Genomic DNA, 24,635 nt, shown 5'->3' on the forward strand with positions numbered 1-24,635 from the left:
AAATTAAAACAACTAAAAAAGGAAAAAAGATTTAATTTCTAAAAGAAATAAACTAAGAAACTAAAAGAAAAGAGAAAGAAAACCAAAAAACAGAAAAATTCAGTGACTAATGAATTAGTTTATTTTGAATTTACTGTATTGTATATTTAAATTTAAAAAAAAAAAAGGGAAAACCCCTAACAAAATATATTGTTATATCTTATCGAGGAACCGTGTTTTGCAAAAGCTTTAATATTTAGGGTGCCTACATTTGCTAAATTAGTATTTTACGATTTAAAAACCAAAAAAAAAAAAAATAAAAAAAGAAAGAAAAAAACAACAAATACTAAAAACCAAAACCTACACACACGAAATAGTAAAAAGCTTGATTAAAACAAAACAAAAAATGAATCCAAAATGTTAGGAACCTCGATTTCCAAAAACAAAATACACTAAAGAAAAACCGAAGCCGATACCAAAACAAATTAAGAACAACAACTAACAGCTAAAGCAAATATTGTATTTGTATTTGAGATATGAATTTTAAGAATGTTTATTAGACTTACGATTTGTTATTTTGTATACATATATATATTATATGTATTATGTATGTAGTATAAACTGATCTGATCTGACGACGATTGTAATTGTTTTTTTTTTTTTTGCTCATTAAGCATTTACCTCATAAGAATTCCCACTATTTATAGCAAATTTACCATATTACATAAAATCAATTGCTGTACTGTTATAATGTACAACCCAACCCCCCCAAGGAATGTATAAGTAAAAAAAAAGAAATGATGAAGAGAGATCGCTGAAAGTCGATGGGGAAAGTGGAAAACTCATAAAACTGTAAATTATTAATTAAAGAAGAAAAAAAAACCAAAGAGAATAATTGAAATTTTAACAATAATAAAGGGCTTTGTATGAAAGAAAAACAAACAAAAACTGAATAAAAATAAAATAAAAGTATAAATAGAGAGTTTCGGAATTTATTTGTTGATTTTGAGGTATTCTTTAATATTTTAAATTGTAGCACACGTTTGGGCAGTCGATCATTCACAGTGAGTACCTAACACGGCCTTCTTGCCGTTGCCTAGCTCTAACTTTGTCAAAACAAGCAGCATACGTAAAAGCAGCTTACAGCCAACACTTTCAGCCCCTATACCCACTTTTTACATTAGTGTACTGCTCTTTTGCTGCGAGTGCTGAATTAATGGCTAAAAAATCAAAATTCAATATTGGTTGCGGGTTTTTAGCTCTAGCTCGGTCAAAACAAGACGCACAGCCAAAAGAACGACTGTTTCGTGCCGCTAACGACCAATACTAACTACCCCTATCACTCGATTTTCGATTTTGGGAAAGTCAATTTTGGCCCAAATTTCGCATTTTTGATAAGGGGTACCATCATCAAAATTTTCAAAAATGGCCCAAAAATGAAGTTTCCCAGATTTGAATGCAAACCAACTGGGAATCATAGCAATCAAGTTACGAGCCCTACGAGGTATTACATTCCTCATTTGGACCATTTCTGGCTGTTCTATGACAAAAAAACCGATATTTTTGCATCCAAAATCACGTATACGTCGGTTGACAGCAGAGAGCACGGCCTTGTTGCCGTTGCTTAGCTCTAACTTTCTCAAAACAAGCCGCATAGCTAAAACAGTGACTGTTTTATGCAGCTTACGGCCAACACTTTCAGCCCCTATACCCACTTTTTACATTAGTGTACTGCTCTTTTGCTGCGAGTGCTGAATTAATGGCTAAAAAATCAAAATTCAATATTGGTTGCGGGTTTTTAGCTCTAGCTCGGTCAAAACAAGACGCACAGCCAAAAGAACGACTGTTTCGTGCCGCTAACGACCAATACTAACTACCCCTATCACTCGATTTTCGATTTTGGGAAAGTCAATTTTGGCCCAAATTTCGCATTTTTGATAAGGGGTACCATCATCAAAATTTTCAAAAATGGCCCAAAAATGAAGTTTCCCAGATTTGAATGCAAACCAACTGGGAATCATAGCAATCAAGTTACGAGCCCTACGAGGTATTACCTTCCTCATTTGGACCATTTTTGGACGTGCTATGGCCAAAGAACTGGTTTTTTTATTGTGCCCAAAGTTATGCTACGTCTTTTGACAGCAGAGCACGGCCTTGTTGCCGTTGCTTAGCTCTAACTTTCTCAAAACAAGCCGCATAGCTAAAACAGTGACTGTTTTATGCAGCTTACGGCCAACACTTTCAGCCCCTATACCCACTTTTTACATTAGTGTACTGCTCTTTTGCTGCGAGTGCTGAATTAATGGCTAAAAAATCAAAATTCAATATTGGTTTCGGTTTTTAGCTCTAGCTCGGTCAAAACAAGACGCACAGCCAAAAGAACGACTGTTTCGTGCCGCTAACGACCAATACTAACAACCCCTATCACTCGATTTTCGATTTTGGGAAAGTCAATTTTGGCCCAAATTTCGCATTTTTGATAAGGGGTACCATCATCAAAATTTTCAAAAATGGCCCAAAAATGAAGTTTCCCAGATTTGAATGCAAACCAACTGGGAATCATAGCAATCAAGTTACGAGCCCTACGAGGTATTACATTCCTCATTTGGACCATTTCTGGCTGTTCTATTACAAAAAAACCGATATTTTTGCATCCAAAATCACGTATACGTCGGTTGACAGCAGGGAGCACGGCCTTGTGGCCGTTGCTTAGCTCTAACTTTCTCAAAACAAGCCGCATAGCTAAAACAGTGACTGTTTTATGCAGCTTACGGCCAACACTTTCAGCCCCTATACCCACTTTTTACATTAGTGTACTGCTCTTTTGCTGCGAGTGCTGAATTAATGGCTAAAAAATCAATATTCAATATTGGTTTCGGTTTTTAGCTCTAGCTCGGTCAAAACAAGACGCACAGCCAAAAGAACGACTGTTTCGTGCCGCTAACGACCAATACTAACAACCCCTATCACTCGATTTTCGATTTTGGGAAAGTCAATTTTGGCCCAAATTTCGCATTTTTGATAAAGGGTACCATCATCAAAATTTTCAAAAATGGCCCAAAAATGAAGTTTCCCAGATTTGAATGCAAACCAACTGGGAATCATAGCAATCAAGTTACGAGCCCTACGAGGTATTACATTCCTCATTTGGACCATTTTTGGCCGTGCTATGGCCAGAGAACCGATATTTTTGCGTCCAAAATCACGTATACGTCGGTTGACAGCAGAGATCACGGCCTTGTGGCCGTTGCTTAGCTCTAACTTTCTCAAAACAAGCCGCATAGCTAAAACAGTGACTGTTTTATGCAGCTTACGGCCAACACTTTCAGCCCCTATACCCACTTTTTACATTAGTGTACTGCTCTTTTGCTGCGAGTGCTGAATTAATGGCTAAAAAATCAAAATTCAATCTTGGTTGCGGGTTTTTAGCTCTAGCTCGGTCAAAACAAGACGCACAGCCAAAAGAACGACTGTTTCGTGCCGCTAACGACCAATACTAACTACCCCTATCACTCGATTTTCGATTTTGGGAAAGTCAATTTTGGCCCAAATTTCGCATTTTTGATAAAGGGTACCATCATCAAAATTTTCAAAAATGGCCCAAAAATGAAGTTTCCCAGATTTGAATGCAAACCAACTGGGAATCATAGCAATCAAGTTACGAGCCCTACGAGGTATTACATTCCTCATTTGGACCATTTTTGGCCGTGCTATGGCCAGAGAACCGATATTTTTGCGTCCAAAATCACGTATACGTCGGTTGACAGCAGAGATCACGGCCTTGTGGCCGTTGCTTAGCTCTAACTTTCTCAAAACAAGCCACATAGCTAAAACAGTGACTGTTTTATGCAGCTTACGGCCAACACTTTCAGCCCCTATACCCACTTTTTACATTAGTGTACTGCTCTTTTGCTGCGAGTGCTGAATTAATGGCTAAAAAATCAAAATTCAATCTTGGTTGCGGGTTTTTAGCTCTAGCTCGGTCAAAACAAGACGCACAGCCAAAAGAACGAATGTTTTGTGTTGCTAATGACCAATACTAACTACCCCTATCACTCGATTTTCGATTTTGGGAAAGTCAATTTTGGCCCAAATTTCGCATTTTTGATAAGGGGTACCATCATCAAAATTTTCAAAAATGGCCCAAAAATGAAGTTTCCCAGATTTGAATGCAAACCAACTGGGAATCATAGCAATCAAGTTACGAGCCCAACGAGGTATTACCTTCCTCATTTGGACCATTTCTGGCTGTTCTATGACAAAAAAACCGATATTTTTGCATCCAAAATCACGTATACGTCGGTTGACAGCAGAGAGCACGGCCTTGTGGCCGTTGCTTAGCTCTAACTTTCTCAAAACAAGCCGCATAGCTAAAACAGTGACTGTTTTATGCAGCTTACGGCCAACACTTTCAGCCCCTATACCCACTTTTTACATTAGTGTACTGCTCTTTTGCTGCGAGTGCTGAATTAATGGCTAAAAAATCAAAATTCAATCTTGGTTGCGGGTTTTTAGCTCTAGCTCGGTCAAAACAAGACGCACAGCCAAAAGAACGACTGTTTCGTGCCGCTAACGACCAATACTAACTACCCCTATCACTCGATTTTCGATTTTGGGAAAGTCAATTTTGGCCCAAATTTCGCATTTTTGATAAGGGGTACCATCATCAAAATTTTCAAAAATGGCCCAAAAATGAAGTTTCCCAGATTTGAATGCAAACCAACTGGGAATCATAGCAATCAAGTTACGAGCCCAACGAGGTATTACCTTCCTCATTTGGACCATTTCTGGCTGTTCTATGACAAAAAAACCGATATTTTTGCATCCAAAATCACGTATACGTCGGTTGACAGCAGAGAGCACGGCCTTGTTGCCGTTGCTTAGCTCTAACTTTCTCAAAACAAGCCGCATAGCTAAAACAGTGACTGTTTTATGCAGCTTACGGCCAACACTTTCAGCCCCTATACCCACTTTTTACATTAGTGTACTGCTCTTTTGCTGCGAGTGCTGAATTAATGGCTAAAAAAATCAAAATTCAATCTTGGTTGCGGGTTTTTAGCTCTAGCTCGGTCAAAACAAGACGCACAGCCAAAAGAACGACTGTTTCGTGCCGCTAACGACCAATACTAACACCCCTATCACTCGATTTTCGATTTTGGGAAAGTCAATTTTGGCCCAAATTTCGCATTTTTGATAAGGGGTACCATCATCAAAATTTTCAAAAATGGCCCAAAAATGAAGTTTCCCAGATTTGAATGCAAACCAACTGGGAATCATAGCAATCAAGTTACGAGCCCTACGAGGTATTACATTCCTCATTTGGACCATTTTTGGCCGTGCTATGGCCAGAGAACCGATATTTTTGCGTCCAAAATCACGTATACGTCGGTTGACAGCAGAGATCACGGCCTTGTGGCCGTTGCTTAGCTCTAACTTTCTCAAAACAAGCCGCATAGCTAAAACAGTGACTGTTTTATGCAGCTTACGGCCAACACTTTCAGCCCCTATACCCACTTTTTACATTAGTGTACTGCTCTTTTGCTGCGAGTGCTGAATTAATGGCTAAAAAATCAAAATTCAATATTGGTTGCGGGTTTTTAGCTCTAGCTCGGTCAAAACAAGACGCACAGCCAAAAGAACGAATGTTTTGTGTTGCTAATGACCAATACTAACTACCCCTATCACTCGATTTTCGATTTTGGGAAAGTCAATTTTGGCCCAAATTTCGCATTTTTGATAAGGGGTACCATCATCAAAATTTTCAAAAATGGCCCAAAAATGAAGTTTCCCAGATTTGAATGCAAACCAACTGGGAATCATAGCAATCAAGTTACGAGCCCAACGAGGTATTACCTTCCTCATTTGGACCATTTCTGGCTGTTCTATGACAAAAAAACCGATATTTTTGCATCCAAAATCACGTATACGTCGGTTGACAGCAGAGAGCACGGCCTTGTTGCCGTTGCTTAGCTCTAACTTTCTCAAAACAAGCCACATAGCTAAAACAGTGACTGTTTTATGCAGCTTACGGCCAACACTTTCAGCCCCTATACCCACTTTTTACATTAGTGTACTGCTCTTTTGCTGCGAGTGCTCAATTAATGGCTAAAAAATCAAAATTCAATATTGGTTGCGGGTTTTTAGCTCTAGCTCGGTCAAAACAAGACGCACAGCCAAAAGAACGAATGTTTTGTGTTGCTAATGACCAATACTAACTACCCCTATCACTCGATTTTCGATTTTGGGAAAGTCAATTTTGGCCCAAATTTCGCATTTTTGATAAGGGGTACCATCATCAAAATTTTCAAAAATGGCCCAAAAATGAAGTTTCCCAGATTTGAATGCAAACCAACTGGGAATCATAGCAATCAAGTTACGAGCCCAACGAGGTATTACCTTCCTCATTTGGACCATTTCTGGCTGTTCTATGACAAAAAAACCGATATTTTTGCATCCAAAATCACGTATACGTCGGTTGACAGCAGAGAGCACGGCCTTGTTGCCGTTGTTTAGGTAGCCGTTGCTTAGCTCTAACTTTCTCAAAACAAGCCGCATAGCTAAAACAGTGACTGTTTTTATGCAGCTTACGGCCAACACTTTCAGCCCCTATACCCACTTTTTACATTAGTGTACTGCTCTTTTGCTGCGAGTGCTCAATTAATGGCTAAAAAATCAAAATTCAATATTGGTTGCGGGTTTTTAGCTCTAGCTCGGTCAAAACAAGACGCACAGCCAAAAGAACGAATGTTTTGTGTTGCTAATGACCAATACTAACTACCCCTATCACTCGATTTTCGATTTTGGGAAAGTCAATTTTGGCCCAAATTTCGCATTTTTGATAAGGGGTACCATCATCAAAATTTTCAAAAATGGCCCAAAAATGAAGTTTCCCAGATTTGAATGCAAACCAACTGGGAATCATAGCAATCAAGTTACGAGCCCTACGAGGTATTACATTCCTCATTTGGACCATTTTTGGCCGTGCTATGGCCAGAGAACCGATATTTTTGCGTCCAAAATCACGTATACGTCGGTTGACAGCAGAGAGCACGGCCTTGTTGCCGTTGCTTAGCTCTAACTTTCTCAAAACAAGCCGCATAGCTAAAACAGTGACTGTTTTATGCAGCTTACGGCCAACACTTTCAGCCCCTATACCCACTTTTTACATTAGTGTACTGCTCTTTTGCTGCGAGTGCTGAATTAATGGCTAAAAATCAAAATTCAATATTGGTTGCGGGTTTTTAGCTCTAGCTCGGTCAAAACAAGACGCACAGCCAAAAGAACGAATGTTTTGTGTTGCCGTAACGACCAATACTAACAACCCCTATCACTCGATTTTCGATTTTGGGAAAGTCAATTTTGGCCCAAATTTCGCATTTTTGATAAGGGGTACCATCATCAAAATTTTCAAAAATGGCCCAAAAATGAAGTTTCCCAGATTTGAATGCAAACCAACTGGGAATCATAGCAATCAAGTTACGAGCCCAACGAGGTATTACCTTCCTCATTTGGACCATTTCTGGCTGTTCTATGACAAAAAAACCGATATTTTTGCATCCAAAATCACGTATACGTCGGTTGACAGCAGAGAGCACGGCCTTGTTGCCGTTGCTTAGCTCTAACTTTCTCAAAACTAGCCGCATAGCTAAAACAGTGACTGTTTTATGCAGCTTACGGCCAACACTTTCAGCCCCTATACCCACTTTTTACATTAGTGTACTGCTCTTTTGCTGCGAGTGCTGAATTAATGGCTAAAAAATTAAAATTCAATATTGGTTGCGGGTTTTTAGCTCTAGCTCGGTCAAAACAAGACGCACAGCCAAAAGAACGACTGTTTCGTGCCGATAACGACCAATACTAACAACCCCTATCACTCGATTTTCGATTTTGGGAAAGTCAATTTTGGCCCAAATTTCGCATTTTTGATAAGGGGTACCATCATCAAAATTTTCAAAAATGGCCCAAAAATGAAGTTTCCCAGATTTGAATGCAAACCAACTGGGAATCATAGCAATCAAGTTACGAGCCCAACGAGGTATTACCTTCCTCATTTGGACCATTTCTGGCTGTTATAAAAAAACCGATATTTTTTCAAAATCACGTTTCCTCGTTTTAGTTTTAGCTAAAAAGTGAGTTTTTGGTGAACTTTCGCTTATTGTTCTGGGAATCATAATTTGGCGAGGTATGCCAAAATCAGAGAACCGATATTTTTGTGTCCAAAATCACGTATACGTCGGTTGACAGCAGAGATCACGGCCTTGTGGCCGTTGCTTAGCTCTAACTTTCTCAAAACAAGCCGCATAGCTAAAACAGTGACTGTTTTATGCAGCTTACGGCCAACACTTTCAGCCCCTATACCCACTTTTTACATTAGTGTACTGCTCTTTTGCTGCGAGTGCTGAATTAATGGCTAAAAAATCAAAATTCAATATTGGTTGCGGGTTTTTAGCTCTAGCTCGGTCAAAACAAGACGCACAGCCAAAAGAACGACTGTTTCGTGCCGCTAACGACCAATACTAACAACCCCTATCACTCGATTTTCGATTTTGGGAAAGTCAATTTTGGCCCAAATTTCGCATTTTTGATAAGGGGTACCATCATCAAAATTTTCAAAAATGGCCCAAAAATGAAGTTTCCCAGATTTGAATGCAAACCAACTGGGAATCATAGCAATCAAGTTACGAGCCCTACGAGGTATTACCTTCCTCATTTGGACCATTTCTGGCTGTGCTATGACAAAAAAACCGATATTTTTGCATCCAAAATCACGTATACGTCGGTTGACAGCAGAGAGCACGGCCTTGTTGCCGTTGCTTAGCTCTAACTTTCTCAAAACAAGCCGCATAGCTAAAACAGTGACTGTTTTATGCAGCTTACGGCCAACACTTTCAGCCCCTATACCCACTTTTTACATTAGTGTACTGCTCTTTTGCTGCGAGTGCTGAATTAATGGCTAAAAAATCAAAATTCAATATTGGTTGCGGGTTTTTAGCTCTAGCTCGGTCAAAACAAGACGCACAGCCAAAAGAACGACTGTTTCGTGCCGCTAACGACCAATACTAACAACCCCTATCACTCGATTTTCGATTTTGGGAAAGTCAATTTTGGCCCAAATTTCGCATTTTTGATAAGGGGTACCATCATCAAAATTTTCAAAAATGGCCCAAAAATGAAGTTTCCCAGATTTGAATGCAAACCAACTGGGAATCATAGCAATCAAGAAACGAGCCCTACGAGGTATTACCTTCCTCATTTGGACCATTTTTGGCCGTGCTATGGCCAGAGAACCGATATTTTTGCGTCCAAAATCACGTATACGTCGGTTGACAGCAGAGAGCACGGCCTTGTTGCCGTTGCTTAGCTCTAACTTTCTCAAAACAAGCCGCATAGCTAAAACAGTGACTGTTTTATGCAGCTTACGGCCAACACTTTCAGCCCCTATACCCACTTTTTACATTAGTGTACTGCTCTTTTGCTGCGAGTGCTGAATTAATGGCTAAAAAATCAAAATTCAATATTGGTTTCGGTTTTTAGCTCTAGCTCGGTCAAAACAAGACGCACAGCCAAAAGAACGACTGTTTCGTGCCGATAACGACCAATACTAACAACCCCTATCACTCGATTTTCGATTTTGGGAAAGTCAATTTTGGCCCAAATTTCGCATTTTTGATAAGGGGTACCATCATCAAAATTTTCAAAAATGGCCCAAAAATGAAGTTTCCCAGATTTGAATGCAAACCAACTGGGAATCATAGCAATCAAGTTACGAGCCCTACGAGGTATTACCTTCCTCATTTGGACCATTTCTGGCTGTGCTATGACAAAAAAACCGATATTTTTGCATCCAAAATCACGTATACGTCGGTTGACAGCAGAGAGCACGGCCTTGTTGCCGTTGCTTAGCTCTAACTTTCTCAAAACAAGCCGCATAGCTAAAACAGTGACTGTTTTATGCAGCTTACGGCCAACACTTTCAGCCCCTATACCCACTTTTTACATTAGTGTACTGCTCTTTTGCTGCGAGTGCTGAATTAATGGCTAAAAAATCAAAATTCAATATTGGTTGCGGGTTTTTAGCTCTAGCTCGGTCAAAACAAGACGCACAGCCAAAAGAACGACTGTTTTCGTGCCGCTAACGACCAATACTAACAACCCCTATCACTCGATTTTCGATTTTGGGAAAGTCAATTTTGGCCCAAATTTCGCATTTTTGATAAGGGGTACCATCATCAAAATTTTCAAAAATGGCCCAAAAATGAAGTTTCCCAGATTTGAATGCAAACCAACTGGGAATCATAGCAATCAAGTTACGAGCCCTACGAGGTATTACCTTCCTCATTTGGACCATTTTTGGCCGTGCTATGGCCAAAAAACCGATATTTTTATTGTGCCCAAAATCACGTATACGTCGTTTGACAGCAGAGCACGGCCTTGTTGCCGTTGCTTAGCTCTAACTTTCTCAAAACAAGCCGCATAGCTAAAACAGTGACTGTTTTATGCAGCTTACGGCCAACACTTTCAGCCCCTATACCCACTTTTTACATTAGTGTACTGCTCTTTTGCTGCGAGTGCTGAATTAATGGCTAAAAAATCAAAATTCAATATTGGTTGCGGGTTTTTAGCTCTAGCTCGGTCAAAACAAGACGCACAGCCAAAAGAACGAATGTTTTGTGTTGCTAATGACCAATACTAACTACCCCTATCACTCGATTTTCGATTTTGGGAAAGTCAATTTTGGCCCAAATTTCGCATTTTTGATAAGGGGTACCATCATCAAAATTTTCAAAAATGGCCCAAAAATGAAGTTTCCCAGATTTGAATGCAAACCAACTGGGAATCATAGCAATCAAGTTACGAGCCCTACGAGGTATTACCTTCCTCATTTGGACCATTTTTGGCCGTGCTATGGCCAAAGAACTGTTTTATTTTTGCATCCAAAATCACGTATACGTCGTTTGACAGCAGAGAGCACGGCCTTGTTGCCGTTGCTTAGCTCTAACTTTCTCAAAACAAGCCGCATAGCTAAAACAGTGACTGTTTTATGCAGCTTACGGCCAACACTTTCAGCCCCTATACCCACTTTTTACATTAGTGTACTGCTCTTTTGCTGCGAGTGCTGAATTAATGGCTAAAAAATCAAAATTCAATATTGGTTTCGGTTTTTAGCTCTAGCTCGGTCAAAACAAGACGCACAGCCAAAAGAACGACTGTTTCGTGCCGATAACGACCAATACTAACAACCCCTATCACTCGATTTTCGATTTTGGGAAAGTCAATTTTGGCCCAAATTTCGCATTTTTGATAAGGGGTACCATCATCAAAATTTTCAAAAATGGCCCAAAAATGAAGTTTCCCAGATTTGAATGCAAACCAACTGGGAATCATAGCAATCAAGTTACGAGCCCTTCGAGGTATTACATTCCTCATTTGGACCATTTCTGGCTGTGCTATGACAAAAAAACCGATATTTTTGCATCCAAAATCACGTATACGTCGGTTGACAGCAGAGAGCACGGCCTTGTTGCCGTTGCTTAGCTCTAACTTTCTCAAAACAAGCCGCATAGCTAAAACAGTGACTGTTTTATGCAGCTTACGGCCAACACTTTCAGCCCCTATACCCACTTTTTACATTAGTGTACTGCTCTTTTGCTGCGAGTGCTGAATTAATGGCTAAAAAATCAAAATTCAATATTGGTTGCGGGTTTTTAGCTCTAGCTCGGTCAAAACAAGACGCACAGCCAAAAGAACGAATGTTTTGTGCCGCTAACGACCAATACTAACAACCCCTATCACTCGATTTTCGATTTTGGGAAAGTCAATTTTGGCCCAAATTTCGCATTTTTGATAAGGGGTACCATCATCAAAATTTTCAAAAATGGCCCAAAAATGAAGTTTCCCAGATTTGAATGCAAACCAACTGGGAATCATAGCAATCAAGTTACGAGCCCTACGAGGTATTACCTTCCTCATTTGGACCATTTTTGGCCGTGCTATGGCCAAAGAACTGGTTTTTTTATTGTGCCCAAAGTTATGCTACGTCTTTTGACAGCAGAGCACGGCCTTGTTGCCGTTGCTTAGCTCTAACTTTCTCAAAACAAGCCGCATAGCTAAAACAGTGACTGTTTTATGCAGCTTACGGCCAACACTTTCAGCCCCTATACCCACTTTTTACATTAGTGTACTGCTCTTTTGCTGCGACTGCTGAATTAATGGCTAAAAAATCAAAATTCAATATTGGTTGCGGGTTTTTAGCTCTGCTCTTTTGCTGCGACTGCTGAATTAATGGCTAAAAAATCAAAATTCAATATTGGTTGCGGGTTTTTAGCTCTAGCTCGGTCAAAACAAGACGCACAGCCAAAAAAACGAATGTTTTGTGTTGCTAATGACCAATATTAACTACCCCTATCACTCGATTTTCGATTTTGGGAAAGTCAATTTTGGCCCAAATTTCGCATTTTTGATAAGGGGTACCATCATCAAAATTTTCAAAAATGGCCCAAAAATGAAGTTTCCCAGATTTGAATGCAAACCAACTGGGAATCATAGCAATCAAGTTACGAGCCCTACGAGGTATTACCTTCCTCATTTGGACCATTTTTGGCCGTGCTATGGCCAAAGAACTGGTTTTTTTATTGTGCCCAAAGTTATGCTACGTCTTTTGACAGCAGAGCACGGCCTTGTTGCCGTTGCTTAGCTCTAACTTTCTCAAAACAAGCCGCATAGCTAAAACAGTGACTGTTTTATGCAGCTTACGGCCAACACTTTCAGCCCCTATACCCACTTTTTACATTAGTGTACTGCTCTTTTGCTGCGACTGCTGAATTAATGGCTAAAAAATCAAAATTCAATATTGGTTGCGGGTTTTTAGCTCTGCTCTTTTGCTGCGACTGCTGAATTAATGGCTAAAAAATCAACATTCAATATTGGTTGCGGGTTTTTAGCTCTAGCTCGGTCAAAACAAGACGCACAGCCAAAAGAACGAATGTTTTGTGTTGCTAATGACCAATATTAACTACCCCTATCACTCGATTTTTGATTTTGGGAAAGTCAATTTTGGCCCAAATTTCGCATTTTTGATAAGGGGTACCATCATCAAAATTTTCAAAAATGGCCCAAAAATGAAGTTTCCCAGATTTGAATGCAAACCAACTGGGAATCATAGCAATCAAGCTACGAGCCCTTCGAGGTATTACATTCCTCATTTGGACCATTTCTGGCTGTGCTATGACAAAAAAACCGATATTTTTGCATCCAAAATCACGTATACGTCGGTTGACAGCAGAGAGCACGGCCTTGTTGCCGTTGCTTAGCTCTAACTTTCTCAAAACAAGCCGCATAGCTAAAACAGTGACTGTTTTATGCAGCTTACGGCCAACACTTTCAGCCCCTATACCCACTTTTTACATTAGTGTATGCTTTTCTGCTCTTTGAGTGCTGAATTAATGGCTAAAAAATCAAAATTCAATATTGGTTGCGGGTTTTTAGCTCTGCTCTTTTGCTGCGAGTGCTGAATTAATGGCTAAAAAATCAAAATTCAATATTGGTTGCGGGTTTTTAGCTCTAGCTCGGTCAAAACAAGACGCACAGCCAAAAGAACGACTGTTTCGTGCCGCTAACGACCAATACTAACAACCCCTATCACTCGATTTTCGATTTTGGGAAAGTCAATTTTGGCCCAAATTTCGCATTTTTGATAAGGGGTACCATCATCAAAATTTTCAAAAATGGCCCAAAAATGAAGTTTCCCAGATTTGAATGCAAACCAACTGGGAATCATAGCAATCAAGTTACGAGCCCTACGAGGTATTACCTTCCTCATTTGGACCATTTTTGGCCGTGCTATGGCCAAAGAACTGGTTTTATTATTGTGCCCAAAGTTATGCTACGTCTTTTGACAGCAGAGCACGGCCTTGTTGCCGTTGCTTAGCTCTAACTTTCTCAAAACAAGCCGCATAGCTAAAACAGTGACTGTTTTATGCAGCTTACGGCCAACACTTTCAGCCCCTATACCCACTTTTTACATTAGTGTACTGCTCTTTTGCTGCGACTGCTGAATTAATGGCTAAAAAATCAACATTCAATATTGGTTGCGGGTTTTTAGCTCTAGCTCGGTCAAAACAAGACGCACAGCCAAAAGAACGAATGTTTTGTGTTGCTAATGACCAATACTAACTACCCCTATCACTCGATTTTCGATTTTGGGAAAGTCAATTTTGGCCCAAATTTCGCATTTTTGATAAGGGGTACCATCATAAAAATTTTTAAAAATGGGCCAAAAATGAAGTTTCCCAGATTTGAATGCAAACCAACTGGGAATCATAGCAATCAAGTTACGAGCCCTACAAGGTATTACATTCCTCATTTGGACCATTTTTGGCCGTTCTATGGCCAGAGAACCGATATTTTTGCATCCAAAATCACGTATACGTCGGTTGACAGGTTGTTCTGTTAACGACCAAGACTTAGCACCCTTGTTACTGGACAGTTTTAGCGCTGAAGTGGACTTAATACTGACTAAGAAACAATAAATCAATAAACAATTTTTCGATAACAATAATTTATTTTTTACTGCTCAATTATTATCACATTTTCAAATGAAGTTTGTACATAGAATAACAAAAAAAAGGAAGGTATTTAATTATTGGTAGATGCGATATATTCGGTCGAAGGATTGCTTCGCATATATAATGGCTTCATAGAGGCTGACAATGGCGTATATAAATAAAAAGTGGTTATGGTTAATCGTAATCTCTGATATCCCCACGATATCCCCACCTCTGCTCCCCGCTCTATATAGACTTTAACTTTGTTTATTTGTTGCTGCCGCAGAAATTTGTGAGTTTCCGCCAGAAGAGTCCAAGTTTCGTGGTCTCTTGCCGGGCTGATCTTTCGGCCGCCTTCTGGTTCTTAAAGATCACCCATTCACGTCTAATATCTGGATTCGCGGGACCCCATCGATCGCTGGGCTTCAGTGAAGCTTTAAATGACTGTAAATTCATAACATTTATTAGTTTTTAGCTATTTTGACAAAAAGGAAAACCAAAACTGTTTCAAATGCAGTTTTAAAAGGCTTCTGAAATAGCTTCTAAAAAATTATTTTCTTACCTGCCATAAGGTGCCTTGTTGATGCCGAGAAATATACCAAAGACCCCATAATGGAAACTGGGCAGCTCCAATGGCGAACAACAACCAGCCAGCAACTGAAATAAAAATAATTACTTCCAATTCAATTACTATTTCCACATACCAACTTACCATTGGCGGCTTCAGGAAAATATAGTTCACTGTATTTAATTGGCTCGATGGTGGCCATCGAGTATATGAATATAATGATCATCATGACCGGCGTAAAGACGGACCAGCACGCCCGCCAATACCATGAAACACGACGATTGCACATAAACTCGATGTCATCACAGAAGTTTTGTAGACCTGCAATGATCATCATGGTTAATAAGATGCAAAAGTTATTCGGCTGTTTACATCGCACTAACCATAAACCCACACTATTCCAGCCAATTCAAAAATGGCCAAAATAAAGACCACATAGGTTCCGCCATAGAAATCTACCAAAGTGAGAATCCACTGACCTCCCTGTACAAAAATAAATAATTGGATTATTATGAATAAAAAAACTGACATATTTCCTCTCAACTTACCGGCGTTACATAAACCAAACCCATAAGGAAACCGCACACAGATGTGGTCAGAGCCACCTTCCAGTACTTCCAATCCTTGAACTGGTCGCAAATGATGGTCACAATAGTGCTTTGCAAGGCCACAATGGATCCAATTCCCAAGACGAACAACATAAAGAAGAATAGAACCGAGAAGAGTTGTGGAACTGCCTGGAACTTTGATATGGCATCCGGATATGAAATAAAGGCCAATCCTGTGCCACTTCGCACCACATCTCGGATATTTTCGATTTGCAAATTATGCGCCAGATTGCCCAATATCGCAAAGATAGTTATACCACCCAGTAGACTAGTCAATGTGTCTAGTGTGGTCACTATCATGGCATCCCTGTAGATTCCATGATCAAATCGATTATAAGAGGCGAACATGATGATTGGTCCAGAACCAACGGCTAGGGAGAAGAAGCACTGCACCACCGCTTCCTTCCAAACGGTTGGGTTCAAGAGTTCACCCCACTGGGGCTCCAAAAAGAAGAGAATACCATCGCGTGCTCCTTCCAAGGTGACCGCTCTTATCAGAAGAACAAAGAGAACCACATAGGGAAACAGAGCCAGGAAATATGCAGCCTTGCCAGAACTCTTCACACCACGCATGATCACCAGGAAGATCACAACCCAGGAAACAAACAAGGCAATAGTCAACTTCCAGTCAGGATTTCCAACGCCGTCCGAGATGTCTAGCTTCTCCTTGATCACTACATCCCTGAAGAGAATACAAAAAGGGTTAATAAACGTTAACAATTATTATATAAAATATTACAACCATTATAAAAAAATAAACTATAAACTCAAATATTATTGTTAGCCAAAGAAACCATAAAGGTACAATCCTAAAGTTTAAATATACTACAAATTTATTGTGTATTTAACTTTTTTCCCAGAAACATCTTTATCTTATCAACTAAAAATAGTAATTTTTAATCAGCTCGTATAATAATTATTTCTTTGATTACTTTATTAATTGCAAAAACTGGAATTTAAGTTTCTTATAAAACTGGCAAACTATCAGCAGTTTGTTATAAGAACAATGATCATATCAGATAATGTTAATTTAATTTATTTAGTATTTAACCTTTCAAGCAGAAACGTTAAATGATACACTACTTGAATTACTCATTTTAGCCAACTAAAAGTGTTAAATTTATAAGCTCAATTCTCGTGTAATAACTGCATTTAGCGCCTTAACATCAAAAAACAAAACCGAACAAATAATAACAACGCCGAGCAGCTATTTATTATTTTGCATCACAGAAATGTAAATCAAAAATGTGATAATAACAAAAGCTAACTCTTAGGGGATTCAAGGAAATCCAAATACCTCATATCTTGTTAGTTTTCTAGATAATATTTAATTTTGATCAATATGAATACAAAAGATTTCAAATTGAATCTTAACTTCTTGTAAATTATATTTGTATTTAAACTAAAATATTTGATTTACTTACAGGAAGTAGAGTTCAGAGCTACTTTGAAGTTTCACTGTATCATTGTCGGCTAAAACACTGACATTTCTAGCCGTTTGATTGGCCCAGGACATGCCGGTTAGTAGGTTTTCCGTGTAGTCCTGCGGTCTCGAGTTCACACAGTTGGTCCACTCATCGCGACAATATGACCATGGCAGTTCCGATTGGAACGACACGAAGAGATAGTAAAGGGTTAAGGCCAGCAACGATGAGTAATACGAGATAATGCAGATGGTGCCAAAGGCCTGGCCGTAACCTACACCCACGAAACCCGGCACTACCGACCAGATCTTCACCGTGCCTTGACTCGTAAACTGTCCAATGATCATTTCCAAATAGTACATGGGTTTTCCTACAAAAAAACAAAGGGAAAATTATAGAAAATACAGAATTTTTAACTTTATTACTTACCAATCAAAAACAGAACTATGATATAGGGTATCAGAAAGGCGCCTCCTCCATTCTCATAGGCAGTGAATGGAAACCTCCAGACATTTCCCAATCCCACGGACACCGAGATGCAGGACATAAGGAACTCGAGACCATTGCCCCAATTGGTACGCTCCACTGCCTGATTCTCGGCATCTGTTTTCTGAAAAGAAATAATATAATTGCCAATTTCTTAAATAAATATTTGCCATAAGATATCGCAATTCGGGGAATACAAGATTTAGTATCTCGACATAAAATTCCAGACACATGACTAAATATTTGAGCATCCATCAAGCCACGAGCTGTTTTGGACTCTTGGCCAAACAGTAACGCGTCATGCGTGCGGCATTTCCAGATCCAATGCCAGATAACCCATGGACATGTGAATTTAATGCGCCACCAGACTTCACCTGATAGTGCATATAAATACCCAATTATGGTACATTTATCTTAGTACGCCCAATTATGATTAGATTAGAATCACTTTGAAGTAGACACTTAAGAAAGGCGCCCAAATTATCGATTAAGTGTTATTAGGGTATCATAAAATTTGATCTATTATTTCAAATCATTAGTTATTTAATTCAGTTCTTTATTAGTTTATGATTTACTTGTAAGTGTACCCCCCTTGTAGCTCTATGAATCATAAAAACTAATTTTAAATTATTATAATTTCCCCCAAGCCGCCTCTAAATGCACTTAGAACAGTCATACAGGCATTTAACGGTGATTATCTCACTTAAATTCTATTAATACCAATTACAAATTAAGTTGCAACTACGCCCACTCGATTAATGGGAAACAGAATATTCTTAATGCGCGCAACTGCAAAAATAATTTCCCAACAAAATGCTTAATAGAGCTTCCATTCAGTCATATATTTTATTATATTATTTTACATAAAGTTTAGTCGGGAAAAACTCAAGCATTAATTGCACACTTAAAGTCTTGTTAATGACTGAGTCACAATCGTATTTTAATTTTCGACAAATGGAAAAACCAATTAGTTTTAAATAAAAAAAAAACAAACATCTGTTAATTAGAAATGAGGCATGTCAAAATAAATTCAAATATTTATGTACAAGTGTAAACACAAAGCTATAAAATTTTGTAAATAAAAACCTTTGAAAATTCGATTTTGTTTATGTTTTAAAAATCTTAAAATTAAAAAGTAACAAGGCAAAGTGTTTTTAAAGATTCCTATAACGTGATAAAGCCTTACAAATATTATTAAAATTGAATATTACTATGATTATTTGTAATAATATGATTGCCATACGCTGAAATCTATTTCCAGCCCTCATCTATTTGCACGCCAGCAGCAGTTTGGCCATTGTTTTTTTCCATTTTCATTTTTTTTTTTATCAGAACGCTGGGAACGCGAAAACTGTTTTGCCGCTTACATATTTGTACTATTCGACAAAAAAAAAAAAAAAAAAAAAAAAGCTGTTTAAATAAAACAATACCTCAGCTGGACGCGGGGCGGTCGAGCCAGGGCAATTACGGAGGTAAATGAAAACGAAACTGCATCATCAGAACTTGGCTACAAATGTGGTATCTATGGAAACGCCGAAGCCCAACTGTTTATTTATCCATTTTTATCTCAAACACTAAAGCTGTTACAATCTTCTTATAACCATCGAATGCTTAGCAAAAGATATCTTTGAATAATGTAGATAGAAAGTGTGTTTAATCAAGGTTTAATTTAGCTAAGACATAATTGGAGGGTTTTTTCATCTGATCTCTGGGAAATTCTATCATGGGAATTACCATTAATTGTATTAGCCATAAATTTAACTTATGCTGACCGCAATATAATGCCACTTTGTTTTGCTTAGCTTTCAATGCCAGTTTGTGAGGGACTTCCCTGTAGGGAAAAACCAGCTATTTAAATCCAACTAGATCTATAAAAAGTATCTCTAATGATCTGCATTTTGCATGCAATGAAGGGAAGAAGATGACTCTGCTGCAGGGGGAATACCGTAGTTTACTTCTAGTTTTTTTTTGTATTTCTAAACTTTAAATGTATTATAAAAGTGATTCATTATATCTCTAGCTATGAATACATTTCAAATCTTGTAAAGACACAGTATTAAGTGACGGAATCCAAAATAAAAAATATGTAAGTACTAACTTTGGATGTGGTTTATTAGAACCAATATATCACTTTATAGAGGCTTAACAATTTCTGGGAAATTGTATTTGAAATATATAATAGAGTGAGAGGCGAAACGAACCTGTCACTTCGTAAAGCACTCATTTATATTATTAGTACGTCAGTTTATGGGTATTGCAGTGAAAACGAGTTTCCAGCTCTTCGGCCATATAGCACTATATATAGTATATTTTTTGCTGATCTAAAGCGGAGCGCTAGTTGCCCAGATAACTAACGGTTTTAGGGCATTATTGAGCTCTAAATAGAACAGAAAGACGTCGTACTAAGATATTTATGTGGCGTTTTGGGGATCGTAAAGTGTATAAGATATGCATATAGTATATAGTATAGTATATCCGCCTGACACAAAGTCTTTTACCTCTTTTTTGGGGTGGACCGTAAATCGCATTTTCGTTTGTCGGTCGATTAGCCAGCAATTAAAGTCTAACTGCCTTAATGATCACAATAAACATAAAGTCATTGAGCGATTGTAAAGGCCATGCACTGAGCAAAATGAAAGGATGGTTAGATATGACTAAGGGCTAATCAAAAGCATAATTGTGGGCCAAAAGTCCATAGGAACTATATTAATTTTATGAAGGGGTTTTTTTTCTCCAGCTTTATACTTAAGTACTTAATTTTTGGGTATTTCTTTTGTACGATTGGGCGTATACTTAATATACTGACTGTTACTGTTGGACTGACTGTTTCTAATCTGATACTAAAGCCACTTGAATTTTCGAGTGGCACTTGAAAGCACTTCCATTAGGGATATTATAAGTTCCTTGATTTGTTTTTTCTTTCTTCTTTTTTTTAACACTTACTTCCGCAGATCCATTGGCGGTCCCATTTGCTGCTGCTGCTGTGCCATTCGACGGCTGAACGCCTTTCAATTCCATTTTTGTTTCCAGTTTTAAATTAAAATCTTTCTCGTTTTATGAATAAAAAAAAAACACCGTTGGCGGTTATTTGCGTTTTCCTTTTAAATTTTATATATTTTTTTAATTAGCACATTGCATTTGCAAGCCCTTGGTTATGGTTGGTTGATAACTCCAAATGCAGTTTTGAAGTGATGGCGGTTATTTTTTTTTTTTTGGTGGGGGGGAGGGGGCTTTTTACGTTGCTGGAAGCGCGGTTGTGGTGCCGTGAATGCCGCGGCTGGAACTGAGAATATTACGAGTGCTGGCCGCTTTAAGAACCGCCAAAGTCAAGCAGCGTTTTGCCAGTGCTCAACAGGTAATAAGCGTGAAATTATTCACACACATATAAACGTGTACACGGATAGAGAAAACCTGCGGCAGTACCTAAACCAGGTAATATGTACTTGAAGAATATAGGGGAAAAACTTTGGTGTCGTGCTCTCGTGTGAGCTCTTCGTTCGACGTTTGCTAGGCGAATCGTAAAGATCGCGAATATCGGGGCTTCCAATTCACGGATAAGGAAGTGTTGCCCAACCAAAGCCAGAAGAAATCCGTACGGAATGTGAAAATATTTGTGGTATTCAAATCAACAACAGTCTGGACTTTATAAAAAGGAATTAACAAGAAAAACACACTAAATTTAAGATTTTCTAAGTAAGAATTTTGAATCATTTAAGTACTAAAAATACTTACCATTACGAGTCCACAATCTTAACATCTGCTAATCTAAGTTCTGCCATCCTGGAAGTAAAAAGTCATTAGGTAAATGTTTTCCATTTCTTAATTAACTTTTAGTGCACCTTACCAGTGAGATAACATGGGAATTCCAGGTTTCCATTTTGTAATTTAACAAGCTAGTGGGTGATAAAATTTTACCGTAGATTAAGCCTTTTTCTTTCTTTTTCATTATAAGGAAACCCCTAGCCAGTGTTTTTCTTCTGATTAACTCTGAAAGATTGCTGATAAGCAAGCAGATACCATCCCTATATATAGAGAGATCTAGATAAACCCCAAGTGGATACATGAATTTATCACCTGAAATAAAGTGGGGACATCGTAGGGAGTCCTCACTCTGCGGCGCTAAGAATGAAAACACTTGACTACGATAAAAAAAATTTTAAAAAACGGCAGGCTAAACGGTCAGCAGTAAGTAGTAAATACCTAACGATAGACGGACCTGTAGACCCAGACACAGTAAAACCACTTTACGAACTTATCCGAACCGGCCGTGACTGGACATTTTCGATATAGATTAGGCCAACGAAGAAATCACCTCGAAATGACCAAACAAGAAACAAGAAACAAAACTGCAGACAAAACCAATTAGGAATCGATAATCGCAAGGGTAATTAAAAGGTAACACACTAATATAGATTCGGTAGAGTTCCAGTCTTTGGTCAATTAAAGTTTTACGATACGAATACCGGACCTGGCCAGTTTGAAAGTTAAAGCAAATCTTTGATCGTTAAGAACTCTGACGCAGAAGACTCAATCGATATCGTCGTCCCACAATCGTTTAATATCCAAAGTATCATTGTTTATCGATCGACAAACTAATAATGCGGCAATGGCAAGTTCCTTTTGATCAATTGCATTGAATCATGGGAATTGGGACTTCGAAGAATTGGAAATCGGCTATTATTGGGGGATCGCAAACCATATCGTACTAGGACGATGACTTCAACTTCCTTATCGTGCCATACCACCGCCAATCCGACTTTTGGATAAGAACCCTTGACACTGTTTCGGGTAAGTACATAAATCATAAAATTAGATTGTACTTTAAGCATTGAATGGTAAAAAAAAGGTATAACATTACAGCCATATGCCATTTCGAAGGCCCCCCTCCCCCACCAATAGAATAAAATTCATAATTTAAGTCCTTTTTCAATAATGTTTTATTTTAATGTACTTGCATTATATTTAGTTAATAACTAGATTTGTAAATTATTCTCACTTTAATGCGTCTATAAATTAAATCTTATTCGTAACTCTTGTCTCTCAGCATTACTAGATAAGAAAAAAAATAGAAGTACCACACATATACGATGATCTTCAAGGGAGGACGACTCTTCTTCTCTTTTCTCTCTCGCTATCGACTAAGATTAGTTTCAATATGTGCTCTACATCATGTCTGTTGTGTTTGCATTATCTCTATATGTCAGTTAATCAGTTATCAGTTAATCAGTTTATCAACAATTGTACAAGTGACAGATCTACAATGAATTCGATAAAAACCGGAGAACGTTGACAACTCTGGTGAATACAAATTGAAATTACAACTTTCGATTAAAATTAACCAATTATAATTAAGATATTCTCATAAATCTAAAAAATATAGTTTTTCTCTTTCAATAGAACTTTCAAAAGGCGACACTAAAAACAAGGATCCATTAAACGAATTTGCACTACAGTGTGGAAGGCAGCGGGAGGGGGCAAAGTGATTGCTGGGCGGGGGTGCTTAAGACCTCCCCCCCACCAACACTTCGCCAAAAACCTCCTTGGCCCCTCCAAATGGTGATCAAGTTAATAATGTTTTAAGATAACAATAATAGTGAATTACTTTTAATTATCAAGTAAATTGTAAATTAATTACACGCAAGTTCTAAAAACAAAAAAGCAAAAAAAAAAAAGATAATAATAATATAATGATAGCTATAATAGTAAACTATAGTAGAAGAAGAATAACACGCCAAGTCTTTCATTTTGACAAATTAGATATATATATATATATATATATATATATATGTGTGGATCATCACTTGTACGTTATATTAACTAAATTATTTATTTATTTATGACGATGACGACAATGAGAACAATGACGACGACTATCAAAAGCTGAATTATGATTTATCTTGAATTGGTTTTTATAAATGTTTCCTTTGCTGCCAATCTCTATTCTCAATGTGAAATACATTTAAAATAAAACACTTTTTCTTCTCAACAAAATAAATATGGTTAACATGGTTGGTTGGTTGGTTGGTTGATTGGTTGGTTGGTTGATTGGTTAGTGTGTTATGGATGTGGTGTGGTGTTGTTGTGGCTGTTGTGCTGCTCTTTGAACTATTCTACCTACAAATTGCTGTTAGGCTAGACACCCAGAATTGGTAACTCTAACTGTAAGCGGATTAGTTTTTTGCAACAATTTCCCTGGCTTTTCTTCATTTTATCATAATTTTCAGAGAGTTAGAGCTATGTTCTTGTTCTTATACAAAAGAATTTTGAAAGAAAGGCATTTTGAGGTTTTCACTCCTTTTTTCAATAGGCTAGTTTTGGTAGCAACAATTATTGTTTTTCTTTGCTGTTTTTTTTTTTTTTTTTTGTTTGTTTGCATTTCTTTGTCTGCCAAAATGGATTTTATTTACAATGGGTTTTTTTTTTTGGGAAGAAGTAGTATCCATTTGTTTTAGCTTTATAGGTTTTTCTGGTTTTTTCTTTCTCTTGTTTGTTTTATGTTTGTTTGTTGACTAACAATGGCACACACGCATATATAGATATTTAGAATTCGTAACTTTAGTTTGTCTGCTTTTGTTTTTATTTAAATGGTTTTTTGTTTTTCTATATTTGTTAGGCATTCTGCGGCTTTAGTGCGGGTGTTGAGGGTGTGAGGTGAGGGGTTGTTTCTCTCTTATAATTTCCTTTCTTCTCTAACTCCTTCATATCCTTTCTAAACTTTCAGCTTTTCCAAGTAATATTGTACTTTTCGCGGTTTGAGTAGTTTCAGTATGAATACAAAATTAAATAAAAGATATTATAATGCATGTAAATATGAATAAAAATGATCGCTCAGATATTATCAGATTTTTCAAAAGGCCTATTATAATATTTACAGATCTCAGCAAATAGCAACATAAAATTAAAATTATATCAGGTTTTCCTTTTCTTTCTCTCTTTTCTCAAAGAGATAATTGAATTTCATTATTTTTTTTTTTTTTTTTTTTTGTATTTTGTTCTTTTTTTTTCTTTAAATCTGATGAACGCTTGA

At 37.8% G+C, this 24,635-nt stretch overlaps 1 protein-coding gene across 1 annotated transcript; it reads right to left on the reverse strand.

The window, feature by feature from the left end:
- Positions 1-14,519: 14,519 nt before the first annotated feature.
- Positions 14,520-21,158, reverse strand: LOC108103291 (sodium-dependent nutrient amino acid transporter 1). Its single transcript, XM_017208704.2, has 8 exons — positions 20,552-21,158; positions 17,552-17,732; positions 17,123-17,492; positions 15,639-16,380; positions 15,474-15,573; positions 15,235-15,411; positions 15,085-15,179; positions 14,520-14,966 (listed from the first exon to the last, which is right to left on the reverse strand). The coding sequence occupies exons 1-8, from the start codon at positions 20,624-20,626 to the stop codon at positions 14,790-14,792; spliced, it is 1,917 nt and encodes a 638-aa protein (XP_017064193.1). The 5' UTR covers positions 20,627-21,158; the 3' UTR covers positions 14,520-14,789.
- Positions 21,159-24,635: the final 3,477 nt, after the last annotated feature.

The sequence above is a fragment of the Drosophila eugracilis genome, unplaced genomic scaffold (assembly GCF_018153835.1).
Source record: "Drosophila eugracilis isolate 14026-0451.02 unplaced genomic scaffold, ASM1815383v1 contig_2147, whole genome shotgun sequence".
Lineage (NCBI taxonomy): Eukaryota > Metazoa > Arthropoda > Insecta > Diptera > Drosophilidae > Drosophila > Drosophila eugracilis.